At 56.4% G+C, this 19433-nt stretch overlaps 1 protein-coding gene across 1 annotated transcript; it reads left to right on the forward strand.

Annotated features, from left to right (window-relative positions):
• Window positions 1-131: 131 nt before the first annotated feature.
• osgep (O-sialoglycoprotein endopeptidase) lies at window positions 132-18369 on the forward strand (the record flags this gene model as incomplete). The annotated part of the gene is given in 11 exon segments (XM_055631674.1): window positions 132-214; window positions 3746-3930; window positions 4898-5017; window positions 5960-6042; window positions 6044-6136; window positions 6806-6899; window positions 7124-7187; window positions 7491-7564; window positions 8694-8764; window positions 18280-18295; window positions 18298-18369. Coding segments are annotated over 10 exon segments (802 nt in total), but the record flags the coding sequence as incomplete, so codon positions are not given.
• Window positions 18370-19433: the final 1064 nt, after the last annotated feature.

The following is a 19433-nucleotide window of genomic DNA, read 5'->3' on the forward strand; positions in this document are numbered from 1 at the left end:
CTCCACGCACAGCGCCCCTCCATGGCTGGGAGCGGTACTACACCCGGCACGGACCTCCACGCACAGCGCCCCTCCACGGCTGGGAGCGGTACTACACCCGGCACTGACCTCCACGCACAGCGCCCCCCACCGGATCGGTCCCGGGATCGCCGCCTGAGGACGGAGGGAGGGAGGGAGGCGGGAACGGAACTTGACGGTGGGAGACGGCGAGTGGGTGAGTGAGGGAAGGGGGGAGAGTGAGGGAAGGGGGGAGAGTGATGGAGGGAGAGTGAGGGAGGGAGAGGGAGGGAAGGGGAGGGGGAGAGTGATGGAGCAAAAGGATTTGAGTCTAGGAGCAGGGAGGTTCTACTGCAGTTGTACAGGGTCTTGGTGAGACCACACCTGGAGTATTGCGTATAGTTTTGGTCTCCAAATCTGAGGAAGGACATTCTTGCCATAGAGGGAGTGCAGAGAAGGTTCACCAGACTGATTCCTGGGATGTCAGGACTTTCAGATGAAGAAAGACTGGATAGACTCGGCTTGTACTCGCTAGAATTTAGGAGATTGAGGGGGGATCTTATAGAAACTTACAAAATTCTTAAGGGGTTGGACAGGCTAGATGCAGGAAGATTGTTCCCGATGTTGGGGAAGTCCAGGACAAGGGGTCACAGCTTAAGGATAAGGGGGAAATCCTTTAAAACCGAGATGAGAAGAACTTTTTTCACACACAGAGAGTGGTGAATCTGTGGAACTCTCTGCCACAGAGGGTAGTTGAGGCCAGTTCATTGGCTATATTTAAGAGGGAGTTAGATGTGGCCCTTGTGGCTAAAGGGATCAGGGGGTATGGAGAGAAGGCAGGTACGGGATACTGAGTTGGATGATCAGCCATGATCATATTGAATGGCGGTGCAGGCTCGAAGGGCCGAATGGCCTCTACTCCTGCACCTAATTTCTATGTTTCTAATCTGGGACATACGGCAATAAAACACTCTGGTCTGGGCTCCCTGGACTAGACATCCCCCCCATCCCTCCATCACTCTCTCCCCTTCCCTCTCCCTCTCCCCCCTCTCCCTCCATCACTCTCTCCCCTTCCCTCACTCTCCCCCTCTCCCTCCCTCACTCTCCCTCCATCACTCTCCCCCCTTCCCTCTCACTGTCCCCTTCCCTCCATCACTCTCCCCTCCTTCCCTCTCCCCTCTCCCCTTCCCTCACTCTCCCTCCATCACTCTCCCCCTATCCCTCCATCACTCTCTCCCCTTCCCCTCTCCCTCTCTCCCCTTCCCTCTCCCTCTCCCCCCTCTCCCTCCATCACTCTCTCCCCTCACTCTCCCTCTCCCCCTTCCCTCCCTCTCCCTCCATCACTCTCCCTCCATAGAAACATAAAAATTAGGTGCAGGAGTAGGCCATTCGGCCCTTTGAGCCTGCACCGCCATTCAATATGATCATGGCTGATCATCCAACTCAGTATCCTGTTCCTGCCTTCTCTCCATACCCCCTGATCCCCTTTAGCCACAAGGGCCACATCTAACTCCCTCTTATATATAGCCAATGAACTGGCCTTGACTACCCTCTGTGGCAGAGAGTTCCAGAGATTCACCACTCTCTGTGTGAAAAAAGTTCTTCTCATCTCGTTTTTAAAGGATTTCCCCCTTATCCTTAAGCTGTCCTGGATTTGTCCGGTCCTTCCCCACCATCGGGAGCAATCTCCCTGCTTCTGGCCTGTCCAACTCCTTAAGAATTTTGTACGTTTCTATAAGATCCCCTCTCATTCCCCTAAATTCTAGAGAGTATAAACCAAGTCTACCCAGTCTTTCTTCATAAGACAGTCCTGACATCCCAGGAATCAGTCTGGTGAACCGTCTCTGCACTCCCTCTATGGCAATAATGTCCTTCCTCAGATTTGGAGACCAAAACTGTACGCAATACTCCAGGTGTGGTCTCACCAAGACCCTGTACAACTGCAGTAGAACCTCCCTGCTCCATTGGACAATGAGAGGCTGGGTCTATTCCATGCAGCGCAGGAGGTTGAGGGGAAATCTCATAGATGTGTCTAATATCATCAGAAACATACACAACAGGTGCAGGAGTAGGCCATTCGGCCCATCCAGCCAGCACCGCCATTCAATGTGATCATGGCTGATCATCCACAATCAGTACCCCGTTCCTGCCTTCTCCCCATATCCCCTGACTCCGCTATCTTTAAGAGCCCTATCTAGCTCTCTCTTGAAAGTATCCAGAGAACCGGCCTCCACCGCCCTCTGAGGCAGAGAATGCTTGTACACCCTGGAGTTTAGAAGGATGAGAGGGAATCTCATTGAAACATATAAGATTATTAAGGGCTTGGACACACTAGAGGCAGGAAACATGTTCCCGATGTTGGGGGAGTCCAGAACCAGGGGCCACAGTTTAAGATTAAAGGGGTCGGCCATTTAGAACGGAGACGAGGAAACACTTTTTCACCCAGAGAGTTGTGAATGTGTATGGAACGAGCTGCCGGAGGAGGAGGTAGTTGAGGCTGGGACTATCCCAACCTTTAAGAGACACTTGGACAGGTACATGGATGGGACAGGTGTGAAGGGATATGGGCCAAGCGCGGGTAAGTGGGACTAGTGTAGATGGGGTAGGCAGGTGGGGCCGAAGGGCCTGTTTCCACTTTGTGTTGAGAGTTATTTTTGACTATGAAGACTGCAGAGTGAATGGAGGGAGACAGAGGGACCTTGAACCACAGGTGGGAGGGGGAGGATGGTCACCTTCGGGGTGTGGTGGTGGGGGGGGGGCATCACCTGAGGTGCTGCCTGCAGTATTGTGTATAGTTTTGGGCGCCGCAGGTCAGGAAGGATATGGAGGTAAGAGAGAGAGTGTAGATTTTGCATGGAGTGCAGGGCTGTGCTAAACCACAGACATTGGACAAGTTGGGTTCATTCTCACTGGAGCGTGTGGGGCTGAGGGGGTGATCTTACAGAGGTTTATATAAGAGGCAGATCATCACATCGTCACTTCCCCAGGGTTGGGCAGTCTGGGATTCCAGGGCACAAGTGTAAGGTGAGGGGTGGGGGGGGGGCAGAGGTGGGCTGGCTTAGATCAGCATCTGGGCTGGCATGGGCAAGTTGGGCAGGAGGACCGTTTGCCTGGTCTGCCATTCAATGGGGGGGGGGGGGGGGGGGGGGGGGGGGGGGGGGGGACTGACTCTTGCTCTCGTCTTTCATGTTGCCAGGAGTCATGTTCACAGCCCAGGACACGCGTATACACACGGGTAGTGTCTAGGACACGCGTGTACACACGGGTAGTGTCCAGGACGCGCGTGTTCACACTGGTGGTGTTCATGGTTACAGTCATATAGACATTAGGTGCAGGAGTAGGCCATTCGGCCCTTCGAGCCAGCACCGCCATCTCCCCATATCCACTGACTCCGCTATCTTCAACAGCTACTTCCCAACAACCATCAGGCTCTTGAACTCAAGAAAGACCCCAAGGAAGCTGCAAACTCCGCAGTGTTGGACTGGGGCTGTGTGCCTTTGCTTCATTTGACATTAACCTTGTTGTGTATTGAACACACGTGTTTAAGAAAGAACGGCAGATGCTGGAAAAACTCAGCGGGTGAGGCAGCATCTATGGAGCGAAGGAAATAGGCAACGTTTCGGGTCTCGACCTGAAACTTCACCTATTCCTTCGCTCCAAAGATGCTGCCTCAACCGCTGAGTTTCTCCAGCAGATACATGAGTTTCTCAGTTTGATGGTGATGTGATGTGGATTTCTGTGTTTACAGACCCTCTGCTGCAGCCAGGCCTTCAATCTTTCTGTAGAGACCACGACTAAACTCCAGGCTGCCAGTCACCATGACCATTGTCATTGGGTTCGAGGGCAGCGCCAACAAGATCGGTGTCGGCATCGTGAAGGATGGCATCGTGTTGTCCAACCCGCGGAGAACCTACATCACACCGGCCGGGCAAGGTGGGTTCATCCGGATATACCCGGGACTGGGGTACAGGGTGGGATCCGGATATAACGGACTGGGGTACAGGCTGACACATCCGGATATAATAACTGGGGTACAGGGTGAACCATAATATAACACCAACGTTGTCAACAATACACTTGACCTCCCGTGGAGACCAGCGTTCACGTTCAGCCTCCAGAGTCCCCGTGGACACAGGGTGCATGTTCCCGCTCCAGGACGTGGGGCTGGCAGCCCAGCCCGGTGCTGCCGTTAACTGCCCGCTGCCTGGACCCACGAATGGTCATCTTGACCAGGCCCAGGAGCAGACGGACAGGGAGACCCCCCTCCCTCTCCAGGCTGTGATCTGGTGATCCTCCTCTGCCCCCTCTCCAAAGCTACCAACCAATAGACAACAGGTGCAGGAGGAGGCCATTCGGCCCTTCCAGCCAGCACCGCCATTCAATGTGATCATGGCTGATCATCCCCAATCAGTACCCCGTTCCTGCCTTCTCCCCATATCCCCTGACTCCGCTATCTTTAAGAGCCCTATCTAGCTCTCTCTTGAAAGCATCCAGAGAACCGGCCTCCACCGCCTTCTGAGGCAGAGAATTCCACAGACTCACAACTCTCTGGGTGAAAAAGTGTTTCCTCATCTACGTTGTAAATGGCCGACCCCTTATTCTTAAACTGTGGCCCCTGGTTCTGGACTCCCCCAACATCGGGAACATGTTTCCTGCCTCTAGCGTGTTCAAACCCTTAACAATCTTATATGTTTCAATAAGATCCCCTCTCATCTTTCTAAACTCCAGAGTGTACAAGCCCACAGCCGCTGCATTCTCTCAGCATATGACAGACCCGCCATCCCGGGACATTGATGCCATGACAGGTCCTGCCTTTAAGTGTAGACTTCCCCGTCCATTGCAGGGCCAGCAGCGGCCGCTTGCTCGGGTTTAGACTCCATCTTGTCCTCTCCTCCTGCAGGCTTCCTGCCCAGGGACACGGCGAGACATCACCGCCGCTGTGTGCTGGACTTGACCAGCGAGGCCCTGGAGCTGGCCGCAGTACACCCACTGGACATCGACTGTGTCGCCTTCACCAAGGGTACGGGAACGGGGGGGGGTGTGTGTGTGTGTGTGTGGTGGGGGTCTGTGTGTGTGTGTGTGGGTGTGGGGGGGGGTGTGTGTGTGTGTGTGTGTGTGTGTGTGTGTGTGGGGAGGGGGGTGTGTGTGTGTGTGTGTGTGTGTGTGTGTGTGTGTGTGGGTGGGTGTGTGTGTGTGTGTGTGTGTGGGTGTGTGTGTGTGTGTGGTGTGGGTGTGTGTGTGTGTGTGGGGGGGTCTGTGTGTGTGTGTGGGTGTGTGTGGGGGTGTGTGTGTGTGTGGGTGAGTGTGTGTGTGTGTGTGGGGGGGTGTGTGGGTGTGTGTGTGTGTGTGTGGGTGTGGGGGTGGGGTGTGTGTGTGTGTGTATGGGGGTGGGGGGGGTGTGTGTGGGGGGGGTCTGTGTGTGTGTGTGTGTGTGTGTGCGTGTGTGAGTGTGTGTGGGGGTGGGTGTGTGTGTGGGGGAGGGTGTGTGTGTGTGTGTGTGTGTGTATGGGTGGGGGGGGTGTGTGTGTGTGTGTGTGTGTGGGGAGGGGTGTGTGTGTGTGTGTGTGTGTGTGGTCTGTGTGTGTGTGTGTGTGTGTGTGTGTGTGTGTGTGTGGGAGTGTGTGTGTGTGTGTGTGTGTGGGTGTGTGTGTGTGTCTGTGTGGTCTGTGTGTGTGTGTGTGTGTGTGTGTGTGTGTGTGTGTGTGTGTGTGTGTGTGTGTGTGTGTGTGTGTGTGTGTGTGTGTGTGTGTGTGTGTGTGTGTGTGTGTGTGTGTGTGTGTGTGTGTGTGTGTGTGTGTGTGTGTGTGTGTGTGGGTGTGTGTGTGTGTGTGTGTCTGTGTGTGTGTGTCTGTGTCTGTGTGTGTGTGTGGGTGCATTCGTGTGCGGGCGGGCCCAGTGTGGGGGGGTCCGTGTATGTTGGGGGGTGGTGACCCTGACCCTGACCTTTCCTCTGTGACCACAGGCCCGGGTATGGGGGCGCCGCTGGTCACCGTGGCGATCGTTGCCCGGACGCTGGCCCAGCTGTGGGGCCGGCCGCTGCTGGGAGGTGAACCACTGTGTGGGACACATCGAGATGGGCCGAATGGTCACCGGGGCACACAACCCCACTGTGCTGTACGTCAGTGGAGGCAACACACAGGTACTGCCACACGCGTGTGCTGGGACCGTGACTGGGGACACGCGTGTGCTGGGACCGTGACTGGGGACACGCGTGTGCTGGGACCGTGACTTGGGACACGCGTGTGCTGGGACCGTGACTGGGGACAAGCGTGTGCTGGGACCGTGACTGGGGACACGCGTGTGCTGGGACCGTGACTGGGGACACGCGTGTGCTGGGACCGTGACTGGGGACATGCGTGTGCTGGGACCGTGACTGGGGACACGCGTGTGCTGGGACCGTGACTGGGGACACGCGTGTGCTGGGACCGTGACTGGGGACATGCGTGTGCTGGTGATGGGTGAGACGGTGGGGAGATAGGGACGGATTGAGGGGGAGACAGGGGAGGGGGTGGGGGGGGGGTGAGGGGGTGATGTAGATGGGGGTGGGGAGACTTGGGGAGAGGAGGATGCAGTGGATCCATGTGATCTTCTGTGGTACAGGTCATCGTGGGGGTGGGTGATTGTGGGGAGGGGGGCGGGGGGGGGGTAGATGGGGGGGGGGGGGGCGAGTAGATGGGGGTGGGGGGGAGGGGGAGGGGGGGGAGGGGGGGAGGGGGTGGGGGGGGGGGGGGGAGGGGGAGAGGGGGGGTGGGGAGACTGTTGGGGAGGGGGGGAATGCAGGGGGTCTGTGTGACGTTTCATGTTTCAGGTCATCGCTTACTCCGACCGCCGTTACCGAATCTTCGGGGAGACGATCGACGTTGCCGTGGGCAACTGCCTGGACCGGTTCGCCCGCGTGTGCTGAAGGTGCGGGGGGGGGGGGAGTCGTGGGGGGGAGCTGGGGCTGGGGTGGTCTGTGGGGGGGGGGGTGGGTCTGTGGGGGGGGGGGGGGGGGGGGGGGGTAGGTGTGGGGAGGGACCAGGGTGGGGAGGGGAGCAGGGGGGGGGGCAGGGGAATGTCCAACGGTGGAGAGAGGGCCGGGTTTTGGGGGACATTCGGTGGGTAACCCCCCCTCTCCCCTCCCCCCCCCGTCTCTCCCAGATCTCCAACGACCCGAGCCCAGGATACAACATCGAGCAGATGGCCAAACGGTGAGAAATGTGAATCCCTCCCCCCACCCCTCACCCCCTCACCCCCCAAACCCCTACCAAACCCCTCTGCCCCCTCTCCCTGTCTCCCCCACTCACCCCCTCACTCCCCCCACTATCCAACCCCTAACTTCCTCTCTCTCCCCCCGCTCTCTCTGTGTCTCCCCCTCACTCACCCCCTCTCCTCCCAACCCCTAACTCTCTCTCTCCTCCCCTCTCTGTGTCTCCCCCTCACTCTTCCCCTCTCCCCCTCCCTCTCTCCCCTCTCTCTGTGTCTCCCCCCTGACTCTGTGTGTCCCCTCACAGACCCCGTGTATTCGTGGACCTGCCGTACTGTGTGAAGGGAATGGACGTTTCGTTCTCAGGAATCCTCTCCCCCACATCGAGGTGACTGCTGCGGGACCCCACACACCTGCCTCACCACCTGCCCCCCCGTGACCCCACACCTGCCCCGTGACCCCCACCTGCCTCACACCTGCCCCACACCTGCCCCGTGACCCCACACCTGCCCCGTGACCCCACACCTGCCCCGTGGACCCCCACACCTGCCCCACAATGCCCCGTGACCCCCTCCTGCCTCCACCTGCCCCACACCTGCCCCGTGACCCCACACCTGCCCCGTGACCCCACACCTGCCCCGTGACCCCCCACACTGCCCCGTGACCCCCACACCTGCCCCGTGACCCCCCACACCTGCCCCGTGACCCCCACACCTGCCCCGTGACACCACACCTGCCCCGTGACCCCACACCTGCCCCGTGACCCCACACCTGCCCCGTGACCCCACACCTGCCCCGTGACCCCACACCTGCCCCGTGACCCCCCACACCTGCCCGTGACCCCCACACCCCGTGACCGCGACCCCCTCACACCTGCCCCACGACCCCCACACCTGCCCCGTGACCCCCCACACCTGCCCCATGACCCCCACACCTGCCCCGTGACACCACACCTGCCCCGTGACCCCCACACCTGCCCTGTGACCCCACACCTGCCCCGTGACCCCACACCTGCCCCGTGACCCCACACCTGCCCCGTGACCCCCACACCTGCCCCATGACCCCACACCTGCCCCGTGACCCCCACACCTGCCCCGTGACCCCACACACACCTGCCCCGTGACCCCACACCTGCCCCGTTTGCTGCTAATTGTTCGTCACACCCTGTCTCCCCGTGTGGAGGACGGGGAGAGGGGGCCCGGTGGGAGTGGGGGCGCCCGGGGGGTCGTATGTGGTGGGTGACCCCCACAGGTGGGGGTGGAGGGGGTCATGTGGGGTGGGGGCGAGGGGGGTCGTATGTGGTGGGGGTGGGGGTGGGGGTGGGGGGAGAGGGGGTCATGTGGGGGTGGGGGCGAGGGGGGTCGTATGTGGTGGGGGTGGGGGGGGGTGGGGGACGGGGGTCAGTGGGGGTGGGGGTGGGAGGGGGGGCTATGTGGGGGTGGAGGACGGGGAGAGGGGGTTGTTGTGGTGGGGGGGGGAGGGACCAAGTGTGATGTTTCATGCCCTGTGTTTCAGGAGGCCGCTGACACCATGATTGCCGCCGGCACCTGCACAGCGGAGGATCTCTGCTACTCACTGCAGGTTGGAGCTGTGTCCTGGGCTAACCACCCCCCCCCCCCCCCCCCCCCCCCCCCCCGCCTCCCCCAGCCCGCCCGTGTCTGACCGCCAACACTGGCCCTTCATCTCCGCCAGTCCATGCTGGCCCTCTCTCCACATTGACACTCGCCTCGCACCAGCAGGCGCGGGCCGTGAGTAATTACTCAGGGTAGGCAGTCAGTCGGCTTTTAAACAATCATAAACCGCGCATGCGCAGATTATTCTCCTCTCCGTAAAATTAAAGAATAAAAATAAAGAAAGTAACAATTCAATTTGCCCACGGCTTCCAAATGTCCTCCATTCTGAATGACTGAATGGGTGGGGGGTGGAGGGTGAGGGCAGGGGGAGAGATGGTGGGGAAACGGGAGCACACCGGGACAAGTTGAATCAGTTGTCATCTTATTGAATGACAACACTAGTTCAAGGGACCAATTCGGGGGAGTTCCTTCAAGATTCCAGATTTAATTGTCATTTGGACCCCTTGAGGTCCAAACGAAATGCCGTTTCTGCAGCCATACATTACAAACACATAGACCCAAGACACAACATAATATACATAAACATCCATCACATTGCTGTGATGGAAGGCCAAAAAAAACTTATCTCTCCACTGCACTCTCCCCCCCCCCCCGATGTCAGAGTCAAAGTCAAAGCCCCCGGCTGGCGATGGCGATTGTCCCACGGCCATTAAAGCCACGCCGGGTGGTGCGAGGTCGCACACCGGGTCTTGGTGTTAGAGCCCCCGGCATGCGCTCGCAGAGTCCCGCGGCCATTCCAAGCCGCGCGGGGCGGTGATGTCAGGCCCCGCTCCAGGAGCTCTTCGACCCCGCGACTCGGGCGGGAGAAGTCGCCGTTGCGAGAGCCCTGAAAAGCGGTCTCCCTCCAGGGACCCACGGGCTCCCGGTGCTGCCGTCCGCCATACCCGCAGTTGCAGCCTCCGAATCTCCGGAGGTCGGGCCGCAGCAGCAGCATCGCTCCACCACCGCTCCGGACTCGGCCAGCTCCGCAACGGTGAGGTGAGTCGTCGGCACCAGAGTCCCCGGTCTTCTCCTGTTGGAGGCCGCTCCTCGTTGCAGCCCCAACGACAACGGAGACCCGACAAGAAAAGGTCGGGTCTCCTGTGCAGGGAGAGATTTAAAAGTTACCCCCTTCCTTCCACCCCACCCCCACACACACACACCCCAACAAAAAATAACAAATACTACATAGAAACATAGACAAAAAATAATAAAAACGCGGACGGGTTGCAGAGGCCGCTGCTGATGAGAGTCGCGCGCCTACCGGCTTTCACAGCGTGTGGGGAGTCTAGCCAGGGGTAAAGTTGCGGGGAGGGCAGGAGCGTTGAGAAGGAAGGGGTCGGGTTCATGCCAGTAACTCACTCACTCACCGCTGCTGCGGCGATCCGGGCTCGGAGCCACCGCATTGTGGCCGGGGAGGGAAGCAGCTCGAGTGGCTACGAGCGGCCTCCATCACTGGACAGTGGAACCGACTGCCATCTCAGTGCCTTCTGCCGGCACGCTCACATCTGGCAGTGGTCTCCGTCTGAACAGTGAGGGGACCTGCTCAAGAGCAAAGATCATAGAGCGGAGTGGGTCAGTGGGGATGGATAACATCACAGCGGGCAGTGGAGCTTACTCCTGTGTCAGCGTGAACAAAGGAACAATTGAGGTTACTTGTCCTGACCTATGGAGTAAGCTCCACCGCCCGCTGTCCTGTTATCCATGGCCCGCTGACCCGTTCTTGAGCTGGATGATCCCCGGCCGATCCTTCTCAACGCTCCTGCCCTCCCCACAACTTTACCCCCGGCCAGACTCCCCTCACGCTGTGAAAGGTACTCCCCCACTCCATTCTTATCTCTTTGTTTAGAAACATAGAAACATAGAAAATAGGTGCAGGAGTAGGCCATTCGGCCCTTCAAGCCAGCACCGCAATTCAATATGATCATGGCTGATCATCTAACTCAGTATCCTGTACCTGCCTTCTCTCCATACCCCCTGATCCCTTTAGCCACAAGGGCCACATCTAACTCCCTCTTAAATATAGCCAATGAACTGGCCTCCTGTGAATCTTCTGTGGGAGAGAATTCCACAGATTTACCACTCTCTGTGTGAAAAATGTTTTTCTCATCTCGGTCCTAAAAGATTTCCCTCTTATCCTGAAATTGTGACCCATTTTTCTGGACTTCCCCAACATCAGGAACAATCTTCCTGCATCTAGCCTGTCCAACCCCTTAAGAATTTTGTAAGTTTCTATAAGATTCCCCCCTCAATCTTCTAAATTCTAGCGAGTACAAACCGAGTCTATCCAGTCTTTCTTCATATGAAAGTCCTGACATCCCAGGAATCAGTCTGGTGAACCTTCTCTGCACTCCCTCTACAGCAAGAATGTCTTTCCTCAGATTAGGAGACCAAAACTGTACGCTATACTCCAGGTGTGGTCTCACCAAGACCCTGTACAACTGCAGTAGAACCTCCCTGCTCCTATACTCAAATCCTTTTGCTATGAATGCTAACATACCATTCACCTTCTTCACTGCCTGCTGCACCTGCATGCCTACTTTTAATGACTGGTGTACCATGACACCCAGGTCTCGTTGCATCTCCCCCTTTCCTAATCGGCCACCATTCAGATAATAATTTACTTTCCTGTTTTTGCCACCAAAGTGGATAACCTCACATTTATCCACATTATATTGCATCTGCCAGCAATTTGCCCACTCACCCAGCCTATCCAAGTCACCTTGCAGTCTCCTAGCATCCTCCTCACAGCTAACAACACTGTCCCCAGCTTCGTGTCATCCGCAAACTTGGAGATGTTGCATTCAATTCCCTCGTCCAAATCATTAATATATATAGTAAATAGCTGGGGTCCCAGCACTGAGCCTTGCGGTACCCCACTAGTCACTGCCTGCCATTGTGAAAAGGACCCATTTACTCCTACTCTTTGCTTCCTGTCTGCCAGCCAGTTCTCTATCCACATCAATACTGAACCCCCAATGCCGTGTGCTTTAAGTTTGTATACTAATCTCTTATGTGGGACCTTGTCGAAAGCCTTCTGAAAGTCCAGATATAACACATCCACTGGTTCTCCCTTATCCACTCTACTAGTTACATCCTCGAAAAAATTCTATAAGATTCGTCGTCAGACATGATTTACCTTTCGTAATTTTCGTAAATTTCGTTGTCTTAATGCATTTCGTTGTCTCTGTACTGTACACTGACAATGACAATTAAAATTGAATCTGAATCTGAATCTGTAAATCCATGCTGACTTTGTCCAATGATTTCACCACTTTCCAAATGTGCTGCTATCATCTTTAACAACTGATTCTAGCAGTTTCCCCACTACTGATGTTAGACTAACTGGTCTGTAATTCCCCGTTTTCTCTCTCCCTCCCTTTTTAAAAAGTGGGGTTACGTTTGCTACCCTCCAATCCTCAGGAATTACTCCAGAATCTAAAGAGTTTTGAAAAATTATCACTAATGCATCCACTATTTCTGGAGCTACTTCCTTAAGTACTCTGGGATGCAGCCTATCTGTCCTGGGGATTTATCGGCCTTTAATCCATTCAATTTACCTAACACCACTTCCCGACTAACCTGGATTTCACTCAGTTCCTCCATCTCATTTGACCCCCGGTCCCCTGCTATTTCCGGCAAATTATTTATGTCTTCCTTAGTGAAGACAGAACCAAAGTAGTTATTCAATTGGTCTGCCATGTCCTTGTTCCCCATGATCAATTCACCTGTTTCTGACTGCAAAGGACCTACATTTGTATTAACTAATCTTTTTCTCTTCACATATCTATAAAAACTTTTGCAGTCAGTTTTTATGTTCCCTGCCAGTTTTCTTTCATAATCTATTTTCCCTTTCCTAATTAAGCCCTTTGTCCTCCTCTGCTGGTCTCTGAATTTCTCCCAGTCCTCTGGTAGGCTGCTTTTTCTGGCTAATTTGTATGCTTCATCTTTTATTTTGATACTATCCCTGATTTCCCTTGTTATCCACGGATGTACTACCTTCCCTGATTTATTTTTTTGCCAAACTGGGCTGAACAATTGTTGTAGTTCATCCATGCAGTGTTTAAATGTCTTCCATTGCATATCCACCGTCAACCCATTAAGAATTAATTGCCAGTCAATCTTGGCCAATTCACGTCTCATACCCTCAAAGTTACGTTTCTTTAAGTTCAGGACCCTTGTTTCTGAATTAACAATGTCACTCTCCATCCTAATGAAGAACTCAGCCATATTATGGTCACTCTTGCCCAAGGGGCCACGCACAACAAGACTGCTAACTAATCCTTCCTGATTACTCAATACCCAGTCTAGAATAGCCTGCTCTCCCGCATACATTCCAAAGAAATCCTCTTCCTCAGCAGCCCTGCCAATTTGATTCACCCAATCTATATGTAGATTGAAGTCACCCATTATAACTGTTTTACCTTTGTTGCACGCATTTCTGATTTCCTGTTTGATGCCATCCCCAACTCCACTACTACTGTTAGGTGGCCTGTACACAACTCCCACTAGCGTTTTCTGCCCCTTAGTGTTTTGCAGCTCTACCCATATCGATTCCACATCCTCCAAGCTAATGTCCTTCCTTTCTATTGCGTTAATCTCCTCTCTAACCAGTAACGCTATCCCCACCTCCTTTTCCTTTCTGTCTATCCATCCTGAATATTGAATATCCCTGGATGTTCAGCTCCCAGCCTTGGTCACCCTGGAGCCATGTCTCCGTGATCCCAATTATATCATAGTCATTAATAGCTATCTGCACATTCAACTCATCCACCTTATTACGAATGTTCCTTGCATTGAGACACAAAGCCTTCAGGCTTGTTTTTACAACACTCTTACCCCTTATACAATTATGGTGAAAAGTGGCCCTTTTTGATTTTTGCCCGGGTTTTGTCTGCCTGCCACTTTTACTTTTCACCTTGCTACCTATTGCTTCTACCCTCATTTTACACCCCTCGGTCTCTACGCTCACACATTTAAGAAACCCTTTCCCTTCAACTCCATCCTCCACTATCCCATTCGACACCCCACCCCCCCTTATTCAGTTTAAAACCACCCGTGTAGCAGTGGCAAACCTGCCTGCCAGAATGCTGGTCCCACACCTGTTAAGATGCAATCCGTCCCTTTTGTACAGTTCCCCCTTACTACAAAACAGATCCCAGTGATCTAAGAATCTAAATCCCTGCCCCGTGCACCAGTTCCTCAGCCACACGTTCAGGTCCCGTATCTCCCTGTTCTTGCTCTCGCCAGCACGAGGAACTGGAAGCAAACCGGAGATAACAACCCTGGAGGTCCTGCTTTTCAACATTTTTCCGAGCTCTCTAAAGTCACGTTGCAGAATATTCATCCCCTTCTTTCCGACATCGTTTGTGCCGACATGCACTACCACTTCCGGATGTTCACCTTCGCCCTTGAGGATTTTCTGCACTCTGTCCGTGACATCCTGGATCCTGACACCGGGAAGGCAGCACACCATCCTCGCATCCCGTCTGTTGCCGCAGAAACCCCTGTCCGTACCTCTCACAATGGAGTCTCCCACTACAATGGCCTTGCCTGACTTTGGCCTTTTTGGTTTTGGCTCAACAGCCCTATTCGCATCGCAAGCCAGTCCGCCGCTCACGTCTTCTGTCCCAACAGCTTCTAAGCGGGTGAACCTGTTTACAAGAGGTACACCACCCGGGGACGTTGGCATTCCATGCTTCCCTCCCTTTCTCACCGTCTCCCACCTTCTCTCTTCTAGTACCTTAGGTGTAACAATCTTACTGTAGGACTTGTCGAGGAACGACTCCGTTTCTCGGACGAACCTGAGGTCATCCACTTGCTTCTCCAGTTCCCCAACACGGCCCTTCAGGAGTTCTACCTGGATGCATTTTTCACATTTGTAGCAGCCAGAGGCACCAGCGGTGTCCTTGACCTCCCACATACTGCAAGCATCGCACTGAATCAGCTTGCCTGACATCTCCTTCTTTCGTCTCTCCCTCTCCAGCGTTTTGCGTGGTCTCCTCTCCGAAGACTCTCGAGCCAAAGACTCACACTTTACTCACAGGCACACTGCCGCTCCCTAATAGCCGTCTTGTGCTTATGTTGACTGATAAATTGCCTAACTTACCAATTTACAAACCAAATTCCTCAGTTTTCAACTGTTTTCACCCCTCTGACTCACTTCTAACTCTCCTCCCACTTGGGCTAGAGCCAATCAATGTTTTCTCTTGCTTATCTTCTCCTGCTGTTGCTTCCAAATCCACAGCAGCTCTGAGCACATGTGAAACCTTTATTCCTCTAAAGCTAAATATCGTTGCCCCTCGGCTCCCCCCGCACCAGAGAACACGTCATCTGGTTCTTCACTACCTGGCACTGGGGGACTGGGGACAATGTTTAAATTGGGTAATGTTTAAAGAACAACAGAAGATAACCAAAAAGACAATACGGGGAGAAAAGATGAGGTACGAGGGTAAGCTAGCCAAGAATATAAAGCAGGATAGTAAAAGCTTCTTTAGGTATGTGAAGAGGAAAAAAATAGTTAAAACCAAAGTTGAACCCTTGAAGACCGAAAAAGGTGAATTTATTCTGGGGAACAAGGAAATGGCAGTGGGGTGAACAGGTACTTTGGATCTGTCTTCACTAAGGAGGACACAAACAATCTTCCTGATGTACTAGTGGCCAGAGGATCTGGGGTGACGGAGGAACTGAAGGAAATCCACATTACGCAGGAAATGGTGTTGGATAGACTGATGGGACTAAAGGCTGATAAATCCCCAGGGCCTGATGGTCTGCATCCCAGGGTACTTCAGGAAGTGGCTCTAGAAATCGTGGATGCATTGGTGATTATTTTCCAATGTTCTATAGACTCAGGATCAGTTCCTGTGGATTGGAGGGTAGCTAATGATATCCCACTTTCTAAGAAAGGCGGGAGAGAAAACTGGGAATTATAGACCAGTTAGCCTGACATCGGTGGTGGGGAAGATGCTGGAGTCAATTATAAAAGATGAGATAGCCGCACATTTGGATAGCAGTAACAGGATCGGTCCGAGTCAGCATGGATTTACGAAGGGGAATCATGCTTGACTAATCTTCTGGAATGTTTTGAGGATGTAACTAGGAAAATGGACAATGGAGAGCCAGTGGATGTAGTGTACCTGGACTTTCAGAAAGCATTTGATGTCCCACATAGGGGATTAGTGGGCAAAATTAGGGCACATGGTATTGGGGGTAGAGTGCTGACATGGATATAGAAGTGGTTGGCAGACAGGAAACAAAGAGTCGGGATTAACGGGTCCCTTTCAGAATGGCACCAGCAGTGACTAGTGGGGTACCGCAAGGCCCGGTGCTGGGACCAGCAGTGACTAGTGGGGTACCGCAAGGCTCGGTGCTGGGATCAGCAGTAACTAGTGGGGTACCGCAAGGCTCGGTGCTGGGACCAGCAGTGACTAGTGGGGTACCGCAAGGCCCGGTGCTGGGACCCGCAAGGCTCGGTGCGGGGACCAGCAGTGACTAGTGGGGTACCGCAAGGCTTGTTGCGGGGACCGCAGCTATGTACAATATACATCAATGATTAGGATGAAGGGATTCAAAGTAATATTAGCAAATTTGCAGATGACACAAAGCTGGGTGGCAGTGTGAACTGTGAGGAGGATGCTGTGAGAATGCAGGGTGACTTGGACAGGTTGGGGAAGTGGGCAGATGCATGGCAGATGCAGTTTAATGTGGATAAATGTGAGGATATCCATTTTGGTAGCAAAAACAGGAAGGCACATTACTATCTAAATGGCGTCAAGTTGGGAAAAGGGGAAGTACAACGGGATCTGGGGGTCCTTGTTCATCAGTCAATGAAAGTAAGCATGCAGGTACAGCAGGCAGTGAAGAAAGCGAATGGCATGTTGGCCTTTATAACAAGAGGAGTCGAGTAGAGGAGCAAAGAGGTCCTTCTGCAGTTGTACAGAGCCCTAGTGAGACCACACCTGGAGTATTGTGTGCAGTTTTGGTCCCTTAATTTGAGGAAGAACATTCTTGCTATTGAGGGAGCGCAGCGTAGGTTCACCAGGTTAATTCCCGGGATGGCGGGACTGTCATATGTTGAGAGAATGGAGCAGCTGGGCTTGTACACTCTGGAGTTTAGAAGGATGAGAGGGGATCTTATTGAAACATATAAGATTGTTAAGGGCTTGGACACGCTAGAGGCAGGAAACATGTTCCTGATGTTGGGGGAGTCCAGAACCAGGGGCCACAGTTTAAGAATAAGGGGTCGGCCATTTAGAACGGAGACGAGGAAACACATTTTCACCCAGAGAGTTGTGAGTCTGTGGAATTCTCTGCCTCAGAGGGCGGTGGAGGCCGGTTCTCTGGATGCTTTCAAGAGAGAGCTAGATAGGGCTCTTAAAGATAGCGGAGTCAGGGAAATGGGGAGAAGGCAAGAACGGGGTACTGATTGGGGATGATCAGCCATGATCACATTCAATGGCGGTGCTGGCTCGAAGGGCCGAATGGCCTCCTCCTGCACCTATTGTCTATTGTGGGGTCGGTGACGATGGGACGGTGACTCTGGGGACGGTGGGGGGGGGGACGGTGGTGGTGGGGACGGTGGGGGTGGGGACGGTGGTGGTGGGGACGGTGGTGGTGGGGGGACGGTGGGGGTGGGGGGACGGGGGGGACGGGGACGGGTGGGGGCGGGGACGGGGACGGTGGGGGGTGGGGACGGTGGGGGTGGGGACGGGGACGGTGGGGGTGGGGACGGTGGGGGTGGGGACGGTGGGGGTGGGGACGGTGACGGTGGGGACGGTGACGGTGGGGACGGTGGGCGGTGACTCTGGGGACGGGGACGGTGGGGGTGGGGACGGTGGGGGTGGGGACGGTGGGGGTGGGGGACGGTGACGGTGGGGGACGGTGACGGTGGGGACGGTGGCGGTGACTCTGGGGACGGGGACGGTGGGGGTGGGGACGGTGGGGGTGTGGGACAGGGACGGTGGGGGTGGGGACGGTGGGGGGTGGGGACGGTGGCGGTGGGGGTGGGGACGGTGACGGTGGGGGGTGGGGACGGTGGCGGTGACTCTGGGGACGGGGACGGTGGGGGTGGGGACGGTGGGGACGGGGGACGGTGGGGGTGGGGACGGTGGGGGGTGGGGGTGGGGACGGGGACGGTGGGGGTGGGGACGGTGGGGACGGGGACGGTGGGGGGTGGGGGTGGGGACGGTGGGGGTGGGGACGGTGGGGGTGGGGACGGTGACGGTGGGGACGGGGACGGTGGCGGTGACTCGGGACGGGGACGGTGGGGACGGTGGGGGTGGGGACGGGGACGGTGGGGGGTGGGGACGGTGGGGGGTGGGGACGGTGGGGACGGGGACGGTGGGGGTGGGGACGGTGGGGGGGGGGGGACGGTGGGGGTGACTCTGGGGACGGTGGTGGTGGGGACGGTGGGGGTGACTCTGGGGACGGTGGCGGTGACTCTGGGGACGGTGCGGCACTGACGGACTGACCCTGCGGTTGCAGGAGACAGTGTTCGCCATGTTGTGGAGACGACGGAGAGAGCCATGGCTCACGGCGGCTCAGACCAGGTGTTGATCGTTGGAGGAGTGGGATGTAAGTGTGGGATGGGGGGGGGGCACACGACGGGGTCGACCCACGACACTGGCTGGCGGAGAGAGAGAGAGTGTGGGGGAGGGAGAGGGTGTGTGCGGGCTGGGAGCGGGTGGGGATGGGGGAGGGTGGGGCTGGAGAATGGGTGTGTGTGTGAGCGGGCTGGGAGCGGGCGATGCCGGGAGAGGGGGTGTGGGTTTGTGGGGCTGGGTGTGTGTGTGGGGGCTGGGTGTGTGTGTGGGGGTGTGCTGGGTGTGTGTGTGGGGCTGGGTGTGTGTGGGGCTGGGTGTGTGTGTGGGGCTGGGTGTGTGTGTGGGGCTGGGTGTGTGTGTGGGGCTGGGTGTGTGTGTGGGGCTGGGTGTGTGTGGGGCTGGGTGTGTGTGTGGGTGTGGGGCTGGGTGTGTGTGGGGCTGGGTGTGTGTGTGTGGGGCTGGGTGTGTGTGTGGGGCTGGGTGTGTGTGGGGCTGGGTGTGTGTGTGGGGCTGGGTGTGTGTGGGGCTGGGTGTGTGTGTGGGTGTGGGGACTGGGTGTGTGTGTGGGTGTGGGGGTGGGTGTGTGTGTGGGTGTGGGGCTGGGTGTGTGTGCGGGGCTGGGGAAGGGGGTGGGTGGGGCTGGGGGGCGGGTGGGGATGGGTGCGGGTGGGGCTGGGAGCGGGTGGGGATGGGGCGGGTGGGGCTGGGTGCGGGGTGGGGATGGGAGCGGGTGGGGATGGGTGCGGGTGGGGCTGGGTGCGGGTGGGGATGGGTGCGGGTGGGGATGGGTGCGGGTGGGGTGAGGGAGCGGGTGGGGCTGGGTGCGGTGGGTGGGGGTGGGGCTGGGTGCGGGTGGGGATGGGTGCGGGTGGGGATGGGTGCGGGTGGGAGCTGGGAGGGAGCGGGTGGGGATGGGTGCGGGTGGGGGTGGGGCTGGGAGCGGGTGGGGCTGGGAGCGGTGGGGCTGGGAGCGGGTGGGGCTGGGAGCGGGTGGTATGGGGGCGGGTGGGGCTTGGAGCGGGAGGGCTGGGGAGCGGGGGGATGGGTGCGGGGGAGGGTGGCGGGTGGGGCTGGGAGCGGGTGGGGATGGGGATG

The sequence above is a fragment of the Leucoraja erinacea genome, unplaced genomic scaffold (assembly GCF_028641065.1).
Source record: "Leucoraja erinacea ecotype New England unplaced genomic scaffold, Leri_hhj_1 Leri_859S, whole genome shotgun sequence".
Taxonomy (NCBI): Eukaryota; Metazoa; Chordata; class Chondrichthyes; order Rajiformes; family Rajidae; genus Leucoraja; species Leucoraja erinaceus.